Below are 27,342 nucleotides of genomic sequence, written 5' to 3'. Positions count from 1 at the left end.
GAAACCGGTCCTTTCCTTCATTGTTTCCCAAATCTGTGAAGGCTGGGTTAGAATTGATCTTCAGTAACCCATACCCATAAGAGGTCACTAATGGGATCATGTGGTCAGGCTTGTTGACTTGGTTGATGCATATCCCAGTTGCGTACATTGATGCTCAAGCTGTTGATCACTGGATTATTTTTGGTAGACTCAATTACTAGTATCTAAAAACCGCGCCATCTGTGTTAAATATTGCTGAGTGCTGTGTGAAAGTAAACTCATGTATTCAATGTCTCCGAGAATGATTGAACCTGGGTGCATTCATTAGACACCTTCAAGGGTCTCCTTTCACTTTGCAATTTAAAGACCAAAACACTCAGATGAGCTAGTCAGCAAAACCATGGAAGCAGAAATTTTAGCAGAGTGGGTGCTGTAATCTGGAATGGATAACCTGAAAATGTCAGAAAATTGGAAAACGTCAAGTTTCCGCTGTTGTCTCATAACAATCCTCTTGAAACGAGCATTCAACAGAGCCCACATGAGGAGGATATGTAGCGCTATCTAACTTCATTTGATCTGATGTTCAGTGTTCTGTTATTGGAACAATGGTTAAGATGAAATTGCAGTGTGTTGAACCAGGATAATGTTATTACTGCCTTGAATATCCAAATTTCTGTTGATTTCTGATACACAAGCGATATGTGTGTGTTGTGTTCAGCATTGATATGTATGTGTTGTTGTGTTCAGCAGTGATAAGTATTTGTTGTTGTGTTCAGCAGGCACAACGCTGAACCACTTCTACGGCAAGAAGGAGGGCGAGACAGACAGTGGGTCGGCAGCTGGCGACTCCATGGACGATGTTGAGGGGGATGACCTTATCTCTGTTCTCAAGAGGAGACGACTAATGTCGGCCAAGCAGTCAGCAGAGAGGGAGAAAAGGGAGAAAGAGAGAAAAGAGCAGTAAGTGGACAGGAAGTCCCCAATCCACAAAGTGTTCATAACATTATGGCCTGTAGGAACTGCATGTGAGGTCATTGTCTTGCAAATGATTTACAGTAAATCATGAAATTAATGCAGCATGATATTAATGCAAAAAATTCTTCTGTACTCTTCTTGCGTTATTATAATGACATATTTTTGTCTGACCATGTCTACGTCAGAGATGAGCACTAATTTCCATGACTTTAATTGATATCCATTGAACTTATTCATGAGAAAATCATGTAACAAGAAGTGTTGCCACTACACATTACATCAATACAGGTTACTTCCTCATTAAGATATCTCAAAGTCACATGTAATTATGACTGGTTACAATCACTAGTCATTGATTAAAGTCACTCAAGCACATCAACAAAACCAGACATTCTCCAACCACACAGGATCATTTCTGATTATGTTTAGAAATGTTGTCACATGACAAGTAGCAAGCAATCACTTGTTCAAACATGGTAGCGTTATCAAAACATCATCCGCTTATCTCCATTCATTGCATAACAAGCTTAGTTCAGGTTATTTGGTAAATGACAAGTGTGAACTGAAAATGAACTTCAATCGATCGTGAAGTTAGGAGAATGACATCTTCTAAACTATTCAGTCAGATTCTTTGGAATTTTGCACATGTATTTTTCATGGCAAACATTGTCATAAAATAGCAAATTATGAGCTCATTGTATTCAGATAAATCAGAAATTCTCGAAAAATGATTGGCAATAGAACCCTTTACCAAAGAAATCATGATTTTTCTTAAAACCAAAAAAGTGTTCTAAGTGTCGGAAGCTAAAAATCATAATTATATGGATATTGATATGTTATTTCTCTATTGCTGCGTTCTATTTTTTTCACTTACATAAGGTTTATATTTAATGAAATAACACAGAAATAAGAGTTACATGTTCCATCTCAATGTCGAAAGTCATTTCAAAATTGGTAAGTCTCAAGGTCACGTGATCTAATTGTGCTTTCTCATTGGTCAGTTAACCACCTAGAACACTCAAAAATAACAACATGTTAGTTTGCATGGAGGTGGAACAGAGTTTGCATTTGAAAAAAAGACTTTCAAAGCATGAACACACTGAAAAAAGCTGCTAGAGTAATAGATTATGCTCTGAAACCTACCCTGAGCAAACTAATTTTTTCGAAAGCTGACTTAGAACACTCTGATTTTCAGGTGACAACCTGTCATCTGTGATATTAGCTGAGTAGAGATGTGTCCCAGCCAGGCTTTGCTCATCAGAGATGTGCAGATTTATTCTGAATGTCTTATTGTCACTTTATAACTTGACTCATGGTGTGTTCTTGACCCTTGCGTTGGGAATGGCTGTGTTGTCACAGAATACTAGTTAGTTACTGGCTATATACTGATATTGTTCTAATTTTGTCTTGTATTTTCCAGGAAAGAAAAAGATTACCAAGAATATCGTAAACAACTTGATAGGGAAAAATTACAGAAACTATATAAAGTAAGTGTTTACGTTTTTCTATTTTAAATTTAAGAGGAAAAAAATGAGGCCACTTTTGCTGATGTAGTATTCACTGATTAATTGTCATCAAGTGTAAGTTACAAATAGTTAGACAGGTGTAATGACCTTACTTGTATTTCATTGTCTCTGAAAAATGGGCTAGTTAAGTTTTACACCACACTCAGCAAAAGTGTGTGTGCTGCACTCAGCAATATTCCAGCTATATGGCGGCAGTCTGTGAATAATCAAGTCTGGCCCAGACAATCCTGTGATTACAGCATGAGATTCAATCTGCGCAATGACTTGTGTAAACCAAGTCAGCGAGCCTTACCACCCAATCCAATTAGTCACCTTTATGACTCATAGTCACCTTTTATGGCAAGCATGGGTTGCTTAAGACTTATTCTACCATGAATCTTCATGGGTCTCTAACTGTAAATGTTGCTGAGGTGATGGTCATCCCGGCAAGACTTGATATTTGGCAAGTCAGCATATGATACATCAATCGCATGTCATTGAAAATTTATTGTTCTTTAGCTTCTAAGACATGGTCACATGGCATTCACCAAGTACACAACAAATCTGCCTGCATTGTTTGTGGGGGATAATGATAATCCAGTTGCTAAGTAACAAACTTGAGTCTTGATGTCAACTTTTTCCAACAGATACAGTTTTATGGTGGTGACATTGATAACTTATGTTCCAGGATAGTGTAACTCTGGCACGCAGCGTGTTACGACAGAGCCCAATCGGAACTGACAGGAACCATTGTCGATACTGGATTTTCAACAGTACTACACCAGGGCTCTATATTGAGAAAGGTGACATTTTGCCCATTACTTTACCGTAAAATGTTGTTGTGAACAGTTTTGATGAAATCTTGTGTTTTGTTCAGTCTTTCACTTCATCCTAACTGCACGCTCACATCCAAGTGTTAATTCAGAAAACAATCGTCTGCTGGCTGTTTTGGATTGAGGTACGAAGTGCGGGATGTTGTGTTTAAAAAACAGTTTTTGCATTATTCTGGCAATGTCATGGTACTGGAAATGGGTTTTCAGTGCAGCAAGTGTTTGCATGTCAAGATGTAATATAATGATACCCATGAAGATCCAGGCTTCTCACCTTCACTAACCCATGCTTGTCATAAGAGGCGACTAACAGCATACCGTGGTCAAACTCACTGACTAGGTTGACAGAAGTCATTGTATACCAGATGCATAGATCGATGGTCAAAATGTCGTTCACTGTATTGTTTGGCACTGACTGTTACTTATACTAACATCATACATGGGAGATATTGCGACATGCTGCATTTAGCTGAAAGCAAATGAAGTTGTGATGTTTATAAGGTTTTTCTCTTTCAAGGTTGGGTGAATGCAGATATAGACTACAACTGTCAAGCAATGGGTGATAGGGCGTCAAGTGCTCCTACCACGCCTAAGAAGGCAGATAGTGTCGCATCAGGATCACAGCCAAACACACCATCAAAATTAAAGAAGAGGAAATCAGACACTGAGACAAGGTACACATGTTGCCTGCTTCAGCTGTTTCCATTATTGTGCAATAAACAGCAAGTGCTTCAGTGTTTTTCATCAAATCTCCTTTTTATGTGTTGCTTGAAGGGTTTATAATCAGAATGTGGGTAGCTTGGTGATTAAAGTGTTCGCTCATCTCACCGTTTGATTCCCAATATGACTACAATGTGTGAAGCCCATTTCCAATGTCCCCCACAATGTTATTGTTCAAATATTGCTAAAGGCTGTGTAAAACTGAACTTAGTGTGTCACTTAAATCAGAAAAACACCTATGCTGAACAGGCTTAGTACTGCTTGATAGCATTCGTGACCAACTTGTGTTATTCTAGGACAAGTCGATTAGCGACTCGTGCCCCTCTCAAAAGAACATTAATGATAACTCTATGCCTCTTTGATTCTAATGGTACTTAATATCACCAGCGTGCTTGTATGTTGTGTTGCTGTTACTGTTTTTGCTTTCTTATTTGAAGAATAAGCGTCCTTGATAGTACTAAAAAAAAAAGAGAAACATATTGCATGAAGACATATTCTGACGTAATTATTACCAGATGTTCACCATATATTTCCAACTGTATTTCTAAGTAGACTTTAACAATCACAAATGGCAATTATTTTATTGGATATGGAAATCAAGTCTATTCTTAAAAAAAAAAAAGCTACATTAAGTCCAAAGCAGAAACATGACTTTGGAAGATGGCCTTAATATATTTCTCAAACTTAAAATTTGTGTAACTTTGCTGTCATACCTCAAGGGGAATTTAAACTGAAGTCTGTGAACAATATATGAATGCCACCAAAAGGTCAGACTAAAATATTCCCAGAGATGTGAAATAAATGTCCAGAGTTAAATGTTACTGTTGATTAGTAATACAGATATAATAGCATTGTTTTGAAACTTCTAGCGATTTACAATTACATTTCCTAAAACTGTGTATGTACAATCATCACAACCAGCTTGCTAAATCGTCAGAACTTGCACTCAGATGGACCAGTTAGAGCTGTTGTGTCAATAAATGAACATGTGTGTATTGGAGTCTCTGACTGTCAAACACATGGTTCTTATCACAACGTTCACATTAGACCGTACAATTCTGTTAGCTACCTTCTTAGCGCTTTCAATATAACTACATACGTTTTTCATGATTTTTAAACAATAACACAATGCCATAAACAATTTAATTTGTCAGAATTAATTTTATGAAAGTACGGCATCCACTGCACGCATTCTGACTGGGGTCTGATTGGTTTGTCACATTTTCATACACAACAAGCATAGAGTAGGGGCCGAGTCTTCTTGGGGGTTACGGAAAGGGGCGAGTGGTGACAAATGCTCAAGTCCCTGAAATATGAGACACCATACCTTTGTGTTTGTGTCCTACTCACATACATTGGTATTCATAACATCAGTCACTTGATTGTCTGGTCCAGACTTAATCATTAAGTACTGTTTCATATACCTGGTTAATGGCTGAAGGTGACATTAAACAAGAAATTCACACTGTCAGTGTTTGTTTCAGTTTTCCCCGACCTGGTCAGAACTTGTGGTTTACTTGTGACACGGTGGAAGATCTTGAAGCCCTGCTGAAGGCGCTCGTACCCATGGGCATTCGCGAGAGCCAGCTCAAGTCTGAGATAGAGAAGAAGTATGATGAACTGTCTAAAGCCATGAATGGCACAAAGAGGTAGGGAGCATTTTCAGTGAAGTAAATAAATGTATTTGCACAGGGAAACCCTGCGAAGACAAGCTTCAGTTTGATGTTAAATATCTTTTCTAAATATGGGTAAAATGTGGGCAAACAAAGTTTGTTCTGTGTTTTGTGGTGAACTACAGTCAGACTAAATAATTGTTGAATAATATTAAGATCATGTTTTACAAACAAAGCTCTCTTTGTTCTGTTCACAAAGGAGGAAGTAAAACTGTGTCTGTATCTACATGTAAAAGCTAGCAAGCAACACTTTGTTTGATCAGCACTCAAGTATTTCCTTTTGTGTCAGGCCAGACAGGGATGTTCTTGACAGTGAACTCACCGAAGAGGACCTCGTCATTTCATTTAGAAAGGTCAGTGGAGAAATATTTGTCTGATTATTATATCTTGTCATAAATTCAGTGTGCATAGTTTGCAGAGTCCTCTCGAGGGGCCTCTGTCTGCTTTGCAGAGTTACACCCCTTAGACATGAGTGTCACAGCTTGCTTTGTGGAGTTACATCCCTTTGACATAGGTGTCGCTGCTTGCTTTGTAGAGTTACATCCCTTTGACACAGATGTCAGAGTTTGTTTTGTAGAGTTATGTCCCTTTGACATAGGTGTCACAGCCTGATTGTCTGTAAGTAATCAGGGGCTATGCAAAACATGAGCTGCTCCACAAACCACATTCCTTTTCAGAAGAAGTCCTCCTTGGGGTACATATATAGCATTAAAATACCGATTTTAAAATTACTACGGCAGTTGTAAGAATATTTCAATAAATATTTTACAAACCAAAAACTTGTTTTTGTCTTGTGAGACCACCCCTCCTGGGCCCCCAACAGCCAAGAGCAGGTAACTCTTGCCGTCTACCTCACACCTCACTTTTCATACTGTCATGGTTGAGAACAGTCATCCATTCAGCAGCTCTCTAGAGTACAACGAAGCTACAAAAGTGCAGTGAAAATGAGTGAGAAAGCACCCAACTCTGTATGTATGGTTCCTTTTTAACGCACGGGTGCTATCAGGAATTTATCATTCATGAAATGTTGTAAGTTTGCGTGGTGCCCATTGCTTCCAGCCATGTGGCCGGTAAGATGGCAGTCAGCACGTTCCTCGTGGGTAATTTTTTCCAGACTTCTAAGACTATAGGCGTGGATAAAGAGTGCCATGTGATTATAATTTAACATGCTTACCTTTTATCTCACCGGCCATGCAACAAGCACTACTGGTGTTGCCCTACCGGATGTGGTCTACCCTCTTCCCGGGGGTGGCAGCAGTAGTCCGAGAGGCTGCGGAGGCTGTCTCCATGTTCAAGGATTCGAAGCCTTTGTTGAAACAGCCTCATTTGTCTCGCGCTCGGCCCTCGGTCCTTGCCTTCACTTATCCTTCGGCTCCGGCCAAGGAGACTGCTAAATGGGCACAACCATTGCAGGTGCGTAAAGGCAAAGATAAAGGTAAGTTCAAGGCTGCGGCACTGTTTCGCTGGTTTGGGGGATTTTCAGTGTAGAGAATGAGTCGTGGGCATACGTACGTCGCTTTGAGCTCCTTGTCCGATTGGCTGTTATTATCCTCATTTGTCACCTCCCCGCCTGATTGACATCAACGGTCTCGATGATTTGGTAAGTGTTTTCTCTATCTCTTGCAGCTTCGGCAGTGTATGAGAATGTGTGAAGGGTACACATTAGCAGACAGTCTTATGCTGTATATGTACCCAAGGAGGACTTCTTCTGAAAAAGAATTATACAAACCTGTAGAGGTTATGAATTCTTTGAAGAATGTCCTCCTTGGCGTACAGGCCGCACACCTCCCCACATTCTGTCTGATTAGTGCAGTATGAAAAGTGAAATGCGAGGTGGACTGCAAGAGTTACCTGCTCTTGGCTGTTGGGGACCCAGGATGGGGCCCTGTAGCTGTGGTCTCACAAGACAAAAACAAGTTTTTTGTTTCGTACAATATTTATTGAAAAATTTTTACAACTGTTATAGACATTTTAAAATGGACATTTTAATGCTATATATGTACCTCAAGGAGGACATTCTTCAAAGAATTCATAACCTCTACAGGTTTGTATAAATTTTTATCTTAATTAAGTTTTGGAAAAGACCTTAAAAGAGATGTTTTCTTATTGCATGACATGTTCCTCTGTTTATGTAGGAGTTGATTGACGTGGAGCTGCGGTTGAGAAATGGTGGGCTAGGTGGCATACCGCTGTTTGATGAATGGGAGGCCAAGGTCAGCTCAGCAGCAGATATCAAGGAACTGGTGAGTCTGGCCTGTTCTGTCACTGTAGCCACTTGTCTTGGTTTTGAGGGATGGCAGGGTAGCATAGTCATTAAATTGTTCACTCGTCAAGTCATGCCCTCTCTGTGTGTTGTCAGGTTGTTGTTTTGGGGGGCATTATGGTTTTCAATGTTTCTGTCTTATAACTTTTCTTAATTTTGACTATGCTTGAACCCCAACTTTTTTTCATTTCTGACTTGGAACCCCAAGCTAATGATAGCCCATATATAGAACTGCATTACAGATCTGACCCGTGAAGATCCAGGGTAGAAAATGCCTTCAGAAACCCATGCTTGCCATAAAAGGCGACTGTGCTTGTCGTAAGAGGCGACTAACGGGATCGGGTGGTCACGCTCGCTGACTTGGTTGATACGTCATTGATTCCCAATTGCACAAATAGATGCTCATGCTGTTGACCACTGGATTATCTGATCCATATAGCCTCCACCATATAGCTGGAATATTGCTGAGTGCAGCGCAAAACTAAACTTGCGTGCTCACATTTAATCTGGTCAAAGTATCTGAAGTACTATGAAAGATAAAAGCACATTGGTATGTGTGCCTTAAAATCCCAAATTATGTGTGTTTTGTGTTTTTGTGTCAGGAAGACTAATATTCAGGTTTCAATTTCAGGGTGCATGTTTGAAAGAAGTTCAGAAAAATGTAGCAGAGAAGTTTTTGAAAGGTTTCATGAAACCTAAAAACCTCCAGACACCTCAAGTCAAAGAAATAAAGGAAGAAGAAGAGAAAGGTATTGAAAAGAGACACGCTAGATGCTGGTTCCAAATGGGTCCCCTCACTTTAATGTTATGGTTATTGTACTTGAGAAACAAACTATGTCACAACATTTTTACCATTTTGCGACTCACATTTTTGTCCCCAGCAGCTGCAAGCCAAAATGTTATTCTTGAACAGGCATGGTTATATTAAATTGGTTTTGTGAGCTCATTATAATGTCATCGATATGGTTGGGTAGCCTGATAGTAAAAGTGTATGTTCACCCCCGGTTTGATTCCCCACATGGGTACAATGTGTTAGGCCATTTCTGGAGACATGATCTTGCTGGAGTATAGCTAAAAGTGGAATAAAATCATACTCACTAGAATGTTATCACAAGTTCTCAGTACCAATCTAGGTGTCGTGCGTGACACAGCTTGCTTTAACGAATAAAATCCCTTTGACATGGTTGTCACAACTTGCTTTGCAGAGTTACATCCCTTAGATATCAGTTACATCCCACAGATACAGGTGTTCCTGCCCTCTTAGGAGTATTATCGCTTCAATACGGATGACACATTTTTCTGAGGTGTGCGTGTTTGCTTTGCAGAGTTGAGACACCTGTTTCCAGGTGTTCTGAAGTATCAGTTTGTTTTGGAGAATTACAGCCTTTTGGGATCAGTGGCCCTTCAGCATGGTGCACTAGGAATCTCAAGGCAGATCACTGCTGTAATTGAGGATGATATTGAAATTGTGTTGTTTGTGTTGCAGATGAAGATGAGGACTTGGAGGAGGATGCAACCGCCTCCAAGGCTGTAGCTGACTGGTTTGATGCCCTGGAGAGCTGCCCCACGTTCTCCAGGTTGCATGTGTTGTTGGGCATGCTGGACTCATGCATCAAGTGGGAGAAGTCAGCAGAAAATGCTGTAAGTCCAGACACACTCCCAGGATTCAATTTCAAAACGAATCTAATCTTCAGTCAGCTTCAAATTTTAACAGAAAAATAGAGTTTTAGACTGTCCCTAGCCCTAATATTTATGGGACCTGTATGGCCAAACTCTCTTGTTATCAATTCGTGGTGTTTATGATATTGAAGATATTTTCCACCATAAAAGAAACTTTGTTGAAATACCTGAGGCAGTATTCAGAAGTAATGATATGTGGCCTTGCCATAATCTTTATGTGAAGACGTAGGGAGTTATGTGTCCACAAGCTACAATACTTACTTTTACTTACTTAAAACGGATTTCTAGCAACATTATCTGTGAAGAGTCGTGTTAGAATTGGTCTTTAGCAACCCATGCTTGTCGTAAGAGGCAACAAATGGGATCAGACTCACTGACTTGGTTGATGTATACCATTGTATCTCAGTTGCATAGATCGATGTTCATTCTGTTGATAACTGGATTGTTTGGTCCACATTAGTTTATTTACAGACTGCCACCATATCTTAAATATTGCTGAATGCATCATTAAACAACAACCAACCAACCATCCGACTCATACACATGTAACACTCAATTCACCCAACAGTGGTAAGGAACATTGTACTATAAGATGGTACTGTGACAATTAACCTTCTACCATTCAGGCAGCATGGGTTGTATACTTCTTAGAGAGCTGAGGATGAAAATCTATTCACTCTGTTCCACTGACGTTTGTCATCATTTTTCACTCCAAAAATAAATGGTGCTTGTCTGTCAGATCAGTTATGAGTTCATTTTGTCTGATTTCCTTCAGAAATGCAAGATATGTCGCAAGAAGGGTAATGACGAGGCGGTATTGCTTTGCGACGAGTGCAACCAGGCCTTCCACATGTACTGCCTACGTCCAGCACTTTTGTACATCCCCAAGGGAGACTGGTTCTGCCCGGCTTGTATAGTGAGTACATGAACTCAACTTTAAACTCTCATTGTCCAGAACAAGGCTTCTCAGCCCTTTCTATCATTGGCTGTGGAACTCAGAATCTCAATGTTGCTAAGAAGGAGTTAATTATTATGGATTTTTAAATCCTATGAACCAGATGTGTACAGGACAGTGACCTCATGTTTGTGTTTGTCTCCAGCCTCAGTCCAAGAGACGGCATAGTCGGGAGGTTAAGCGATACAATGATGATGCCGAGTCTGACGATGTGAGTATAACTGTACATGAAAATGCTGATATGTTTCTGTCATGATTTCAAATGAGAGGAAATCTTTTAGTAGTGTGGGATTTGTAGCTTGTTTTGGGGTGTCTTGTTAAGTGTTGCAATTCTGATGGTCAGTCCCTTGTGGCCTGAGGGGTGTTTTTTTCGTAAGGAGATTTATTTGAATTTTTTATAGAAATGGGTGTTGATGAGGATGAAATTTGATAAACTGATTTGTTGATGTAGATGGAGGAAGTTGTTGTTGATAAAGTGATTTGTTAATGAAGCAGGATGTTGTTGCACAGTGCTGATATAACAGGGTGGTGTTATTAATGGTGATGGAGGAAGATGTTGCTGCTAATGTTTGTAGAGGAATGAGTTGCTGGTGTTGCTGATGTAGGAAGATGTTGCTGCTGATGTTGATGGAGGAAGATATTGTTGCTAATGTTCGTAGAGGAAGGTGTTGCTGATGTTGAGGAAGGGTGGTGTTGTTTCCGATGCTGACGGAGGAAGGTGTTGTTGTTGATGTTGCTGCATGATGGTGTGTTGCAGGACCAAAGTGACAATGGTGAGGCCGAGCGAGAGGCCATCGAGCATGACCAGGAGTGCTATGAGTGTGGAGAAGAGGGAGACCTCATTGAGTGTGGAGTTTGTCCTGCTGTCTACCATCTTGACTGCCACAATCCACCTCTCCGACACCCACCAAGGTATGTCAGGCAGTTCAAATACATAATTAAATGAATAATCAAAATTCAGTTTCAAATTTATTTGTTTTCTTCTTTTTGTCCCCTTACAATAATTCCTTTGTTCACTATTAGCTTTTTGGACTTAAACCCCTAATTGAACAGTATTATCGTGTAACGTTACATGTAAACAGCATTGGGGGGAAAAACAGTGATATTCCTAGTGTTATACATCTACCCTCTGTGCCAATACTGTCAAGCCTAAAATAACTATCAGGGCATATCAGGAATTCCAAATCATAACAAGTTTTAAGTGTTTAATCGTTATTTTGAAGACCTGGGTTTGATTGCCCACATAGGTTGATATCTAAAGCCCCTTTCTGGTGTCCCCCGGTCATGATTCAGCTAAAACTAAATTCCCTCACCCACCACAACCTAGGTTCTGTCTTACCTCTGGAGATCATTTGTCATTTTGCCATTGTAGACGGCTTGGCTTTCCTTTCATACATGTTGTACGAGAACATAAATGGCCTAGTTCGAGTTTTGAATAAAAATGTCAAGAATGTGCACACATATGTTACCCATTGTCCCTGGTCGTGAGTCATTTTTGTGGTTTTTGTTTTGTTGTTTATCATTAGTTAAGTTTCTGTTCCTAATTTCAGGGGGTACTGGGAGTGCTGGAACTGTAAAACTGGAACCGGAAGTCAGCGGAACAGAGGAAAATCTTCACGAAGAAAACCTAGAGGTACATAAGCAAAATTGAGACAAGACATGCATAAATGCACATTTGATGATGACACTTGGTTCCCTAAATGGCAGTCAGGATTCAAGGGTAACAAAAACAAGTCATCATATGTAAATGTTCTTTGTGTCCAGAGGAACAATAACAAAAATTTCATGTACAAAAAGTTTTGGACTACATATTTACTATTTTATGTCTGCATGCACTCCTGTATACGAGACCTACCACGAACACTGACAACACACCATATTTTTCACTCTTCAATTTAGTCCTAACAACGCTGAACAAATGATCATGCTTGTGATTTATTCATGGTAGGATACAGTTATTAACATGAATTGGTTTTGTAATGTAGTTTGCTGATCAAATCGATTGTATTGAATTGAATTCTAAACGTCACACAAACTTGCGTCAAGTCTGACTTGTATGATAGTATTTTGAGAGTGATTTACAAAATCCTTGTTGTCTTTCACCAGCTGCAAGAGTTAAGTACAATCAGTCATCCTCCGAGGGCGAGTCAGATGCTGAAAATCAACGCCAGACCAAGTCTAGTCGGAGATCAGCTTCATTAAGGAAAGAATCCACATCATCAAGTACACGTTCATCATCACGGAAACGGGAACCTGTCAGCGAAACACTGGACCAAAAACCCATTTATTCTCGAAGACCTCCATCCGAACTCTCTGTAAGTGGTTATGCTTTGTTACTCTTAAATCATGTATCCCTTGGGCACATCAGAAACATTCCCTAAGGGGTGCAAAACCAGGTTCACCTCAATTATGTTGGAGGTTTGTAAGCACGACTGTCTTGCTTGGGAGTGGCACCTGCATCACCTCAGACTTTCTGAGACAACTCGACTACCGTTATATTTTTTTTCAACTCTCAGTTTTGTTCATGTGTCAATTTGTGACAGCATATATTACTGGATTATGTAGACACTAATAAATTTGACCTTGACCTTATTATTTTTCAAGATCACCACAACACAGACCACTTTTCAAACTCTTGTTATCATCTCTACATTGTACAAACATGGCTTAGGTATCAGCTGCAACGTCTGTATTTCAGATATGTGAGGAGATTCTGGACAAGGTGATGAAGCACAAGTCCTCATGGCCATTCCTGGAAGCTGTGGACAAGAAAGAGGTATGGCCTGACCTCACTTCCTTCCCTAGTGTTACATTGAGTTTTTAATGTGGGCTGGTGCTCCATTTGGCAGCAAGAATAAGTCCTATCTGTTACCTGGTGGATGTTGCTACTGTCAAAAGTGGATTATTTGTGGTTCAGTTGCCTTACTGCATCATACTAAATGATGCCTTGATAAGTTGATGTGTGGTGTTTCCCTGCCTGGCAATCAGCGTTAAGATAGTAAGAAGGACTTGTCACTGATAGATATGTGCATTGATCTTCATTGCCATTCTATGCCATCAAGCTCTATTTATATGTGCCATTGCTAGTGCTGTAGTGACTGCTGAATTGGCAGTTAATAATTGAAAGAAACTGTATGTTTGTGCAGGATATTGCTGTAACAACTGTCTTTAAAATCTTGTCCAAGTATGCAACTGAGATGCTACTGCATTAGCTGAACTGTGGTTGAGATAAATGAACACTAGGAACCATTTTGGAAAAATACTGAGTCATAGACACAAGAATCTCTGTCTCATAAGCATGCCACCATATTTGTGTGGGCAAAGTTTGGTATGCAAGGATCTGATGACCAGGATCCCCATCCACAAAGCGTTCATAACAGTACAACCTGTCATAACTCCATGGCTTATCATAGGCTTATGAATGTCGTTGTGCTACAAAAGTTTTGCAGATAGGGACCCAGGGTTTTAATCCTTGACTTACTCTGATCCTTGGTATTTTATCAACATAAGTGAGTGAATGACTTCATCCTGTGCCACCATTTAGCTTGAATATTGCCAGTCGCTGCATGAAACAACAACCACTCAGTTCAGTGTTCACGAATAGTGTCTGACCCTCTGACAAATCTGGCAGATTTGGCAATGGTCAGACAGAAGTCCCCAACCTGCTGGCCCCAGTGTCTGACTGAATATATCACAATGACTTTGTCTGAAGTTATTCGTGGCATATGAGAGTGTTTATATATTTATGTTTATAATGTTTGTCATTATATAATGTTAATCATTTCAGTGCCAGTAATGAGAAATGATAAATCTGAAATGTGTGTTTGATTTTATTCTGTAGGTCCTGTGAATTTTCAGTGGGTCAGACAGACATCTGAAACTTACAGGACCCAATGTCCTGTTACTTTGAAACACCATTCGTGAACACTGTCATTTCTCCCTGATGATGGGGCCAAAACAAAAAGTCCTGAAATGTTGTATTCATGAATTTGAATAAGAAGACGAAACCCAGAAATTCTCTATGTTCATAAAATAGCATCTTCAGAAATGCCAGTCTAACATCTAACACCCACTCCAGTCCACCCCCAGCACTATGCTTGTGACTTCTAAAAAAGAGCGGGTGGTCGCGATATGATAATGAATTTTTGAAAGTGAAAGTAAACCCACTCACTGACTCAAATGCTTGTGACTTCTAAAAAAGAGTGGGTGGTCGCGATATGATAATGAATTTTTTAAAGTGAAAGTAAACCCACTCACTGACTCGTGTCCACCCAACAGGTCCCAGACTACTATGTGATAGTGAAGAATCCCATGGACTTCCATACGATGAAGAACAAGCTGGCCCGCCTCAGCTATTCATCCCCGGAGGAAGTCATCAAAGAGACGGCCCTCGTCTTCAGGAATGCTGCTCAGTACAACAAGGTAGGCTGTCACTCTTGCTTCATGCTGTCACCTAGTTTGAATCCCGACATTGGTACAATGTAGGAAGCCCATTTCTGGTGCCTCCAGCTGTGATACTGCTTAAATATTGCTAAATGTTACGTAAAATAATACTCACTCCTGGGTTAAATTCCCCACATCACTAACCGACTCTCATTCACTCTCTATATGTTGCAGGAGGACAGCGAGGTCTACCAGTGTATGCTAGAAGTGGAGAAAGTGTTTGTAGAAATACTCAGCAAGAAGTTGCCTTTCTATCACTACAGTCGTGACCCTGTTGCCAATGGTTACGATGACCATGGCTACAGCAATCGAAAACGATCTCGACGATGAAGAGTCTTAGCCACATGTACATCTTTCACATCTGGATTCAGTCGTCACAGTATCTTGCTTCTTGTGAAGTAGTTATCTGTACATTTGGTGTAAATTAGCATATTGTCATTTTAAAGTTGTTCAGTAATTAAGTTAATTCATTGTTGTTGTTTTTCTCATCTCAAAATGCTGAAGGAAGCACAAATTATGTGAATATTTAGTTCTGTTAATGAGTATGTACATATCCTTTGGTGCAGAAATTTATCTGTGTAGTAATAGCCTAAATGTTCAGTGTATTCTTGTGGTAAACTTGACTTTAATTAGAATTCACTCTTCACTTTTTTCACCAAATAAAATCAGGTGATGAAGACATCCTTTATTTTAAACTTTGTTGAAAAGGACATCGAGTATTTTTTTTTTTTTTTTTTTTTTTCAGAATGAAAAGCAGCATGTATCAATCCACATCAAAATACACAATTTCAGTTGAAAATAAAATTCATTGTAAATACTCTATTTTAATCGTGAGATAGTGTTTTCATGTTGTCTTTGTAAACTGTACAGTCTTGAGTATGAATCTGTCAACTTATATATTATTTTATGTGAAGTGTATAAATGTAGTTGTGATCATGTTTTCAACCCCATCACTCCAAAGGGATTGCTGACGTGTGAGAAGTAATTTTAGGCATTTTATTCATGACAGAATTAACCTGGTATTTTAGTGGTCTGAAGCATGCATCTATGTTAAAGCATCCTAGGCTTGGTTTAGGATATGAATGGTTGAGTAGTGTATGATTAACTGAAACATGACATCAGATTGTGTTATATTATAGGACGTGTACAAGCGGACATTTGTAGTAAATGATAACTTAATCTCATCAGTGTCATCAGACTCACATCTTGGGGCTTGCTACTGCTGAACAATGAGATCATCACTTTATGGTCATTTCAGAACGAATGTTTGCACACTGTAATTGACTAATGAAATAACTGACAAACGTTCAGTATTTGCTAGTTCAGAACTTACTTTATTTTCACTCAAGAAGTTAAGGTTTATGGCATTAGGTGCAAACTGGTATTTTTCTCCATGTTTTAAAACATTGAATTTGGAACAGAACTTAAGAAATTTGAGTGTCTCAGATCGTATGGTAGTAATTCCAACAGGCTATAATGAGTCTCCTATGTTTCAGTTGTTTATCCCATTGAAACTGGGGCTGCTATGTTTGTTCAAAGAATCCATCAGACAGACAGTATTTCTTGTTGTAAGTGTAGGAAAGTCATTCTGTCTCTCACTGTCAGAGAAGGGTTGGCTATGCTGAGATCGTCTAGATGAAAACCCATTCTGACTTGGCCCAAATGGACATGTCACCATTGTTTAGTAACACTGAGCACTAAGGTGTCATTTTGATGAGATTGAGTAATTTAAAAAAATCTGCCTTTCAACAAATCCATTGCATTGACATATTTCAGTGAGCCATTGAGAAGGGTGCTGCCCAGGTGTTTTGTTATTGGTCTCCGGCTCTATAAAGTAGTGCAGCGTTTACAGTGACACAAGACCCAAAGTGTGATCACCTACAACATCATGGCTCAGTGGAATTTCCTTTATTTTCTTTTTTTTTTATTATTTATTGGTGGAATTTTAACATTGTTTCCTGAATATGTTGAATGAAATGAGAGTGTCATCACTGACCTTTGCATGTGATTTTGTTTTGAATGAGTCTCCTTACAGAACAGAGGATTATATTTCAGCCACAGTTTACTTGTTTGAATGTGCATTCTTTTGAAATGGAATTTTGTTTTACATCGATATTTGAAGAGTAAGAATGAGTGACAGACACATAATGAAGAGCAAAGAACATGGTCATGCACTTTCTGTAGAGAACATCTAAGAGTATTAACTACTTTAACAGTATTTACTTTCAATAATGCAAGGCCCTGAATGTTTCTGAAATACTTATTACTCTCCCCTGCCATGTGTTAAGCCTGAAGTGTGGCATATGGTATTAGGTTCCATCCACCCATATGTACATACATATGGACTGGAATATCAAAAGAACTGTTGGATGGGTTCTTTTCATATTTGGTATCTAGGTTTATCACAGTGAAAGAAAGGTCTCAATCAGGTTTGGTGACCTTGACCTTCATCTCAAGATCACAAGGGAGGTTTACCTTGTCAGTGAGATACTAGATTTTCTTCAAATTCAACACCATGCTTTATCGAGGGAAGGTGTAGGGCCTAGTCTATTTTGGTGACCTTCATTTATTTTTCAAGGTCACAGCTACTGTATACATGTATTCTAAGCATTTCATACACTGGTCAAGGTCTGACTCTTCAAAATATTTTTGTGTTTGAACAACTACAGTGCAAGATATCAAGAGAGTTTGAGAGTAATGTTTTTGTTGACATTTTACTTCATCTTCTACAACTTTCATTTTCATTTCTTTTTAAGTTTGATTTGATGATATGTGGCTGGAGATTATTCACCTTAGTGACAATGATTGTTTCTTCTTATTAGGTTCTTACCTAGGGAAAACAAAAGTTGTCATCTTTCATCACAGAAGTATGTAGAGACGGACATGAATGTTCTGATTAGTGGATATGAGGTTCTCAGCAAATGTGGAAATTATTTTTTTAGAATCCATGGTTGATCTTTTCAGTGGTCTTGTCCTGGTACAATGATATTAGGGTCCTGATTATTGTAATAGATAATTAAACAATCTCTTAGTTAATATCCCAGCCCTCTGATCTTGTTTACCTTTACAAGATGAAAGGACAAAAAAAAAATAGAATATTAACAACGACACTCCATGGAATGGTTGAATAAAATATCAGGACAGTCCCATGCTGTGTGATTCAGCTGATGTGAAGAAAGTGAAACCCAGTAGATTCTGGGTTACTGTTTCCAATTTGTGCTGTTGAGTGGGAACTCAGTAGATCAGGGTGCCCTTGTACAATACAGCCTTTGCGCTAAGGCTACCTTAAGTCCATCTCTAGATATTTTAGTTTCTGTCATGTTAGCGTTAAGATCGCTCTGTACAGTGGCATCCTGAGGCTTATGATCAGCAACTCGTTTGATGGACAGTTGCTCATAGTATCAGTCACTGGATCGTCTGGTCGACCCAGTCGTTTCCAGGGTAAGATGGAATCTTGCATGCTTCAACACACACAGAGAGACCTTACCCATTGTTCAATTGACAGTTGTAGGCTTATTCTGTGAGTGAATGTAATGAAATGGTCGTAAACTTGAAAACTGCTACAGTCCAATAGGTAAATACCAAGATGCTTAATTCAGACTTTGTTGCACGCAAACTACAAAAGTAACGTAGAGGAAATGTTTTCGTCTGTTTAGTGATCTAGAAAGTGTACCTATTTAATATTAGGGTGTGTACTTAAACGTTGCAGAGCAGCTGATCAGAGTGTGTCTGACAAAGAGTAATTTATAACATGTCATCATCCTTTAAATTAAAGCTTAACTTGACATTAAGCTGTATTTTGTGTTCTTTTTTTCCTGGAGAGAATCTACTGTACGAAGTACGTGGCAAATGAAGATGAACAACATGTTGGAGGAGATAGCCTTGTCCATAAAAGTTCAGACTATTTTAACATTCAATAGAGTTAGTACTACAAATTGCTACTCATTTTGAAGCACCAGACAAAACAGACGAGGAAAATCAGTTGAAGCAATAAGTTGGTTGGCTGTCGTTACATCTCTAATTAATTACTCATGATGTTTGTAGATCGTTGAGGCCGGAATAAACCAATGTTCTCGTGGCTTGAACTGAACCCGTTGCTTGAAAAAATATATAAATATTCTGTGCCACCAATTCCTTGTCTTGCCTATGGAAGATGTCTTTTACGTCACAGATCGTTGCAAACAACCTTTTACGTTGTGGAGTTATTACCAGAGTGCTTTGGCTAAATTGAGGGTACAGTTAACGATGTGTTCCCCATTTCCCCAAAGCGGTAACTGACACCACAGCTGTGGGAAGATGTAAATTCTTCTTCTTTTTTTTCTTTTTTTTGTGTGTGTGTGTGCGTGCGTGCGTGCGTGCGTGCGTGTTTTAAAAACGGGGACGTGCAAGACTCAGGAGTACCGTTGTTTTAAAAACATACCTGAACAGTGTGGTACAAAAAGGTTCACTCTTAGAGCAGCTGAACTGCCACCTTGCAACTGAAGTCTTTATTGAAACAGACGCACCAGTATTGAGAATGATGCCCAAACTGAGTGCTGTACCACAAATCACAACGACACGAGCTTGAAGACCGTGCCAAAGTGAACCGAAAAGTTGCAGTGCAGGTAAATAACTTCATCGACTTCATCTCGATAGGGCGAACATCTGTAGAGCTACGATCCTTCAAACCCTTTTGCGTAACCAGAAAGAAGATTATTTCATCAGACAGGGTCGATCCTGTCCTGTCTTGACGGTGCAATCTAGATCGCGGCGACCTATCCCGTGATTAATTTTGAACTGTTTCACTCGACACTCGTCGCTGCATCAGCTCTGTAATCACATGCATGGGACAGGTAGTGTTACACTAACGTTTCCTCCAGCCGGAAGTTCCGACTTCCGGGTCCTGCCTCGGTTAACTCCTTCAGGATGGCTTGGTCGAACTCCGCCAGCTCCTCTGGCGTGTCCCATTCGTCGCCCTTCAGAGAATAAAGCTTCGATCCATCGAACACACGCTCGTTGTCATTGTTCAGAATTTGGTGAGTCCCTGAAACATAAGCGCCCCCTTCAATCTCACATGTCATCCGACACTGGAATATATGTAATATATACATATGGAAATTAATTAAGCAACACCAAATTCAAAGACACATAAAAACTTAACAAAGGTTAACGAAGTAATTTTGATGATTGATTATTCAATTTTGATGTATTGACATACAGCATGAGCTTTTCATGGGTTGATATGACGCGCGTGAAGCTTGCACAGCGCACGTGCATTGCTTTAACCTCAACTTTCGAAAAATGCACTTTTTCCCTGGGGTGTTTACAAGCGCAGGTTGTCGATTGCATTCGGTTTTTCATTCATTTCAATGTCATGGCACGTAGGAAATTATCAGAGGCCACTCGTTGGCAAATAATCGGCATGAGGAATGCTGGTATGTCTCTAAGACAAATCGGGACTCAAATCGGACGACATCATTCCATAATTTCAAAACTTTTGAAAAAATACCGGGCCACTAATGAAGTTAAAGACCTGCCTAGACCAGGAAGACCCAGGAAGACCACAGTCCGGGAGGACAGAGCTTTACTGAGACTTGTACGGCGCAGGTCCTTCGACTCGAGCTCTCGGTTGAGACAGGAGTGGCTTCCAGGGAGACCCATCTCGAACAGGACTGTTCGGAATCGTCTGAAAGCTGCAGGATACCGGGCAAGGAGGCCAATCAAGCGACCCAGACTGTCTCCAGCCCATAAGGCAGCCCGACTGGCCTGGTGTAATGACCGTTTGCACTGGAACATTGCCTCTTGGAGGAAGGTCCATTTCTCAGATGAGAGCCGGTTCTTGCTGCACATGGTGGACGGTCGTACTCGGGTCTGGAGGCAGAGGAACACAGCAATGGCTCCACGGAACATCCAGGAGACTGTGGCCTTTGGGGGAGGTTCCGTTATGGTATGGGGGTGCATTTCCATGAACTGCAAGTTGGATATCATTACCATCCGTGGCAACCTTAACGGTGTTCGTTACCAACAGGAGGTTCTTGACAGGGCTGTGGTACCTCATTTTGAGAACCATCCTCTGGCAACGAGACCCATATTTATGGACGACAATGCTAGACCTCACAGGGCGCATGCTGTAAATGATTTTTTGCGGCAAAATGCAATTGACAGAATTCCATGGCCTGCCATGAGCCCTGACCTCAACCCCATTGAACATTTGTGGGACTTTATTGGCCGTCGTGTGAGGCAGAGAGACCCACCAGTCCATAATCTCAACGAATTGACGGCTGCCCTGCATGAGGAGTGGAACAGGATCCCCCAGAATCAGATCCGGAGACTCATCCAAGGAATGAGGAGGCGTCTGGAATCGGTGGTGCGTGCGCAGGGAGGACACACTAGATATTGATGAAAGTCGGTGTGCAGACTCTCAGATGACTGTTCTTTCTTTCCATGTGACATTTGTGTTAATACACCTGACAACAACGTCTGTGGATGAATAGTAAATTGTGTCCATTTTTTCATGAATTTAAGACAGTTTTAAGAATTTGGATTTCGTTGCAATAAAGCAAAGTCTTGATACTTTTTCCCTTTAAGTTGTTTGTCAGAGATCGTCTGTTGAATAAAAAAGTGTCAAACTATATCAACCCGGCATATTTTGATTGTCAGAACACTTCAAAGTTGCTCCAATAGAAAAAATTGGGGTGTTGCTTGATTAATTTCCAGGTGTATAGAACATCAATGCAAAAGAATAATCAGTCTTTACTGTTTTCAGTAACAAATTCTGTATGGTGAAAAGGGAGACGTCGATGAAAATTGTTAGAATAGATCCCTGAAAGTCGGTAACGAACTGGTATTCCCAAAAAGGGTAAGCATGTCATGTATCGGTAGCAAGGCGTTAGTCATCCATAAAGCGCACGGGCGTGTATCTCTTAAAGACACTGATCTCGACAGTTTAATAGCGTAAATGATAAATGAGAGAAGAAAAACTACCCAGTATTAAATCGTAACTGGGGATTTATTAGATTCTCGGTCCTTATTCTCTTAATTTACCATTCAAAAATAGGGGATTTTGGATGTACAAGATTAATAAAATGCAAATGATGAAGCCAAGGAGAAAACAGATGATGAAGAGAAATCAAGTGGATTCTGACATAAAAACAGAGTTGGGCCTTTGTCGCGTAGAAATAGTTGATGTTTTATGCGTCTAATAATAGTCTTCAAACTGAATTTTTTATCAAAAAGGAATGAATACGGCAAATATGAACGGTCCGACCATTCAACAATTTGATAATCAAATTTTCTTCAGGACAGTCATGTATCGGACATGGTGGAAGCTAAAAATGCACTTTCAGATCGAGAGGAATTTGTAGTAGTGATGTAGTGGAAGGGGTTACGGTTGATCCCTTGGTGTGTGCAAGCAGCAGGTTGTCAGACATGCGCACCTCCAATCTTGTATGTCTGCAGGCTGGCGAACTCGGGATTGGTGGAGCAGTGTGGGGAGTACAGGGTGTGGTCGCAGAAGAGGACGTCTGCCAGACAGGAGGAGTTGGAGTCACGGGACGACGTCTGCAACAACAGACGTTGGTATAAAGTAGGAGTACAGAAACCGCAGCACACACACAACATGACCACTAGTGCAACATACCGAAATCTGAGTCTCATTGACCGTGACCTACTTCTCTGCCGATCCGAATTGTCTCGTGTGAAAGTGAAAATAGACATCACAAGCAACACTGCTTACATTGAAATTCCATTTTCTTGTTTCAGACGTAATGGTATTTACAAATGTATTATAATTTAAAACTTTAATAACACCGTATTTCTATATTTTATGTCGAGGTTTAGGCAGCATCACAGAATGCCCCTATTTGATGAGGTCGTAAAATGATTCCCAGTGCATCTGAGTCACTGGTTAGACTTGTTATGTTTTTTCGCTTATGTTCTGCTTATGTTTTGCTCAGTGTAGTTCTGTAACGCACAGTGAGACAGGTATACTATCAATTCCATACCAGACCGCCAAAGTTTTCCGGCGGCAGAGCCTCGTTTTGAAAATTCCACGAATTCCTGATTTCCTTTTGTCTCGCTGTACGACAAAGCACGCTGTACTACATGCTTGCAAGGATTAGAAGAAGCTTAGTGTTGCAATATACACGTGCTTAGATGTATCATACAGTCGTAATCATACAGTATAATATTTATGTATCCGGTTAAATGGACCTTTAGCAACCTGTACTTGCCGTTAAAGGCGACTCTGCTTGTCGTAAGAGGCAACTACCGGGATCGGGTGGTCAGGCTCGCTGGCTTGGTCGACACATGTCATTGGCTCCAAAATACGCAGATCATGGTTTACTGGATTGTAAAGCTAAACTCACTCACTCATTCATTACTACTGCTGCTGCTAGGCAGTCATATGTCTGAAATACTGCCGTTGTGACTTTAACTTTTAATTTACTCACTACAAGGCTCTATCACATGGTTGATGCATGTCATCGTGGCGATGCTCATGATGTCAGTCACTGGAATGTTGCTCTTAACACATCGTGTTCACATAGCTATAAGTGATGAGCGCTGCGTTAAACGATAAACTAAAAAGTATAGCAGCAGCAGCAGCAATAGTAGCAGCATGTTTGTTACTTAACAATGAGTAGATGCAGCTACTGACGACGGTCTATAAAAGGTTCGAACCTGGACCAATCCGGTGATTCACACCGTAAGTATCGTAAATGGCACAAAACGACATGTGTCAACCAATTCAGCAAGCCCGACCACCCGATCCATTAGTCACCTCTCCCGGCAAGCATGGGTTCCTGAAAACCAATTGTAGTCGGGTAGTTGTTATGGAAGTGATGGGAATAACTGATTTGTTCTTAATGACTGTAGAAACCACGGACGCATGAAATCAGTAGGAGGAGTAAGTAAAAACTACGTAAAGCCACATCAGCAAAGTTGCAGCAATAGTAAGTAATAACTCTTCGGGATCCACTCCGTGAGACCCTCCTACCTGGACGTGTCCTGTCACCTGCTGCAGCTCTAAGGCCAGTTCTCTGTTCCTCTCTTCAACCTCCGCCAGGTGGAGCTGCTGGCGGCAGATCAGGAGATGGAGTTCGTTGATCTGAAACATTATGTAATATCTGAAACATCTTCACAAGGCAGAGTTATAATGTACAGTTAATAGCCTACTAATAGGCAAATGTAGTCTTGTAACTTGATATACACCGATACGCCACACTCGCATTGAAGAATGTACAGTCATGAATTATCTCCCATGTCAATGTTTTTACGTTGTAAATATGACATATGCAACTTCTGGGAAAGGACGTTCCTAAGTTGGACAACTTGTGCCCAATCCATTTAAGATTCGAATAAAATATGTTTAAACAAGTTATCTCCCTTACTGTCAATATGTGTTGGAACCAAATGCAAATCTTTAGCCTCTCTGGGACGTGCCAGAAGCCTATGGTTGAAGTCGCCAGTTCCGGATTCCTTCCTTATTTGGAGGATCATAAAATATTCAAGTTAAATTAGAAATCACTTGTCACATTAGTTGATAGTGTAAGAGCAAACCGGGGTTACCTTATTCTGTTTTGCGGAGTCCATGGCGATTGCTTTCTCTCGGTCGAACTGCACGCGCAGCAGTGAGTCGAGTACTCTCCACAGAGTTCCTGTGTCTGAAATCGTGAGGCATATCTGTCAACTAGGGATCAGATTTTAAAAAACTTCTCAAATAACGGTGGACAGCATAAATGAGATGTAATGGAGTAAATGCAAGTAAATACTACCCAGTAAAGTTAGACAGAAATCAGGGAACTGTGTCTCGGATCCAAACCAGGGTCCGCTATTAGTGAGGGTTGAATCCTGAACACATCTCTGAATCGACACCACCAAATCTGTATTCGTGGATTCCGCCAAAGTTTCGAAAGTCGTTCACCACTTACTCACGCCGTCCCACAGCAACAAGTGTCCAAACATGTCCACGTTCAGCGTATACTCAGGTAAATATTGTAACGATGCCAACAATTTTACTGTGGCAATATTAGTCGTTGCGTTTCTTTTTTTCATCAGTACGTTTACCTCTGGACTTCTCCGCTTCTCTCAACACGTTCTTGAGGAAGCTGGAGTCGGCTCGGATGCTCTTCTTGACGGCCATCCACTCCAACTCCCGGTCCTCAAGACACATCTGTGTGAACAAACAGAGGGCATGGTTGGCAGCATCTCCAGGGTATACGTTCCGCATGTGGGAATACGGAGCCAGCCAATTATTGTAGATGCGTCTAGGGTATAGCGGAGATTTATATCGGAACGTATATCCTAGGGATATCGAGGATGGGTTGCAAGCGACACAGGGAAGAGTTCATGGTCAGCCTTTTACACTTACCGGTTCTGATACCAACTACCAACATGAATTCACTCTCGCAGAAAGTCAGTCAAATGTTTTATATAAAGCATATTTGACTCATCCGGGATAGCATCGTCGCCGGTGATACAGCGATTGATACGTAACAAGTCTGTTGCCATGACGCGGACATTGAATACACGTGACAAACTAAAGCTCACTCGCTGCCCGTGATTAGCTAGTTGTCCTGACTGAAAACAAAACTGTATGTGTGAAACATGTTGCCATGACTCGACGATTGACTGTTCGTGGCTGGCACCTTGCCTTTACCGAACAGAACAGGAAGTGACAAACATGTTGTCCTGACTTAATGATACTGTCAACAGACATCTACACGTGACAAATGCCCGCCCTGACCATCGCACGTGACAAATCTGCAGTGCCTCACCTCCAGGGCACGTCGCTCCTGCTTCAGTTTGAGGATGAGGTCCTTCTGTTGTTTGACGCGCTTCCCGATGATGCAGTATTCCTCCTCTCGCTGTTCAGCTTCATTCAGCAACTCTGGAGACATGAAGCCAGTGAATGCGGAAGTGAAATAGTTTAACGCAAACCCTAAATCTCACCCTAACCCTAAACCTTACCCTGATCCTAAACTAAACACATAACCCTAACCCTTACCCAACTCTAACCAAACGTTAACTCGCTTGCTTTGAAAGATGGCAGAGGGTAACCGGTATTCTCTAATCCGAAAATCCGAGCCTTTTCTTTCTTTTTTTTTTACGTTTGTAGTGTAACGCTGCACTCAGCAATATTCCAGCTACATGACGGCGGTCTATAGTGGAGTGATGGACCGGAAAAGCCAATGATCCATAGCATGAGCATCGATCTACTCTATGCGACTGGGATGTGATGACTAGTGTCAGCAAAGTCATTGAACCTGACCACCCAATCCCTTTAGTCGCCTCTTACGACAAACATGGGCTGCTTGGATCAATTCTAAAACTGACTTCCACTTGTAGATATTTTCTGTAACATTAGGTGGACTTGCAGGATGTCTTTAACCAACGTCACGTGTTTCACAGAAATTAAAACAGCCTCCCTAGCTCGCCGTTTCCATCCAAAGAACGTTCGGCCCCAAGTGATGTAAAGGTTATGCCAACCTTCAAGGTTTTTCTTGTGAATTGTCCATTTCATATTGACGCCTTGTAGCAAGTCTAATACATCTTGAAAGTGGAGTTCAAACTCGTTCTGCTTGACTTCATTCTTCAAATTGGCAGTTTCTGATGAGTTGTCGGAGTCGGTGTGTGTATCTGATGTTAATAAGGGTTCTGTTGCCATTTTCGGAAGTACCGTATCCACAACATGGACAAGAACACTGTTTAGTTTGATAAGATTCTCTTCAAGAGCAACCATATGGGTCTCGGCATCTTTTATCGGATCCGTCAGTGGAGCAGGTGAACATGGGGAGGGATTATGTGGGGACACATCGCCAGGGCTCTCTGGGAAACAGTCGAGACACGTCAAACCAGTGCCCTGGTCCTCGCTGGCTGATTTTAGCGGGCTTAGTGACGGACCTAAATCCCGGTTCGCGTATTTGGGAGTTGTTGGGTATTTTTTGCTGTCTTGGCGCGGCACTGTGGGTGTTACCGGTGTAAATCTGACTGTCTTCTCGGGAAGGGTACCTTCACTGACGGTACGACGGATGGTACTGCCACACACGTCATCGTAAGATGCTGGCTCTGCGGGAATTACGTCATCTGTAATCTCCGTTATTGTGATTCTTGGAAAACCTTCTTCTGAACACTGCCGTCTTGTTTGTAAGCTGGCGTCAATGTCACTGTTGGTTGGGGTGCACATCTCGTCCTGAAAACGTGGATTCATGTTTCTGTTGCCTTCCTTTTCCTGTCTAAAGGCATCAGTGACAATTCCCGTTACCAAGGCGTCTGTTAAATCCTCATCGTCAGAACTATATCCATCTTCATAAACATAAACGTAATGGTCATCGCACGCCAT

General features: G+C 40.8%; 2 protein-coding genes across 2 annotated transcripts in view; one reads left to right on the top strand and one right to left on the bottom strand.

Annotated features, from left to right (window-relative positions):
* The window catches only part of LOC137260606 (tyrosine-protein kinase BAZ1B-like), a 37,233-nt gene extending 18,421 nt beyond the window's left edge, over window positions 1-18,812 (top strand). The window contains exons 16-32 of the mRNA XM_067798200.1: window positions 756-939; window positions 2,375-2,441; window positions 3,148-3,262; window positions 3,807-3,963; window positions 5,494-5,658; window positions 5,972-6,035; window positions 7,818-7,925; window positions 8,577-8,694; window positions 9,432-9,586; window positions 10,401-10,541; window positions 10,726-10,791; window positions 11,338-11,492; window positions 12,131-12,213; window positions 12,687-12,895; window positions 13,279-13,356; window positions 14,859-15,002; window positions 15,198-18,812. Coding sequence (XP_067654301.1) covers window positions 756-939; window positions 2,375-2,441; window positions 3,148-3,262; window positions 3,807-3,963; window positions 5,494-5,658; window positions 5,972-6,035; window positions 7,818-7,925; window positions 8,577-8,694; window positions 9,432-9,586; window positions 10,401-10,541; window positions 10,726-10,791; window positions 11,338-11,492; window positions 12,131-12,213; window positions 12,687-12,895; window positions 13,279-13,356; window positions 14,859-15,002; window positions 15,198-15,353 — 2,165 coding nt within the window. The 3' untranslated portion in view covers window positions 15,354-18,812. The remainder of the gene's footprint in view (window positions 1-755; window positions 940-2,374; window positions 2,442-3,147; window positions 3,263-3,806; window positions 3,964-5,493; window positions 5,659-5,971; window positions 6,036-7,817; window positions 7,926-8,576; window positions 8,695-9,431; window positions 9,587-10,400; window positions 10,542-10,725; window positions 10,792-11,337; window positions 11,493-12,130; window positions 12,214-12,686; window positions 12,896-13,278; window positions 13,357-14,858; window positions 15,003-15,197) is intronic.
* A 682-nt stretch (window positions 18,813-19,494) lies between these two features.
* On the bottom strand, window positions 19,495-27,342 carry LOC137260602 (uncharacterized). Its single transcript, XM_067798196.1, has 7 exons — window positions 26,490-27,342; window positions 25,778-25,890; window positions 25,068-25,173; window positions 24,570-24,664; window positions 23,998-24,108; window positions 22,439-22,562; window positions 19,495-20,046 (listed from the first exon to the last, which is right to left on the bottom strand). The coding sequence occupies exons 1-7, from the start codon at window positions 27,340-27,342 to the stop codon at window positions 19,862-19,864; spliced, it is 1,587 nt and encodes a 528-aa protein (XP_067654297.1). The 3' UTR covers window positions 19,495-19,861.

Source organism: Haliotis asinina, chromosome 14, assembly GCF_037392515.1.
Source record: "Haliotis asinina isolate JCU_RB_2024 chromosome 14, JCU_Hal_asi_v2, whole genome shotgun sequence".
In the NCBI taxonomy this organism is placed as follows: Eukaryota; Metazoa; Mollusca; class Gastropoda; order Lepetellida; family Haliotidae; genus Haliotis; species Haliotis asinina.
Note: the sequence above shows the minus strand (reverse complement) of the source record. Positions and strands in the feature narration are given on the sequence as shown.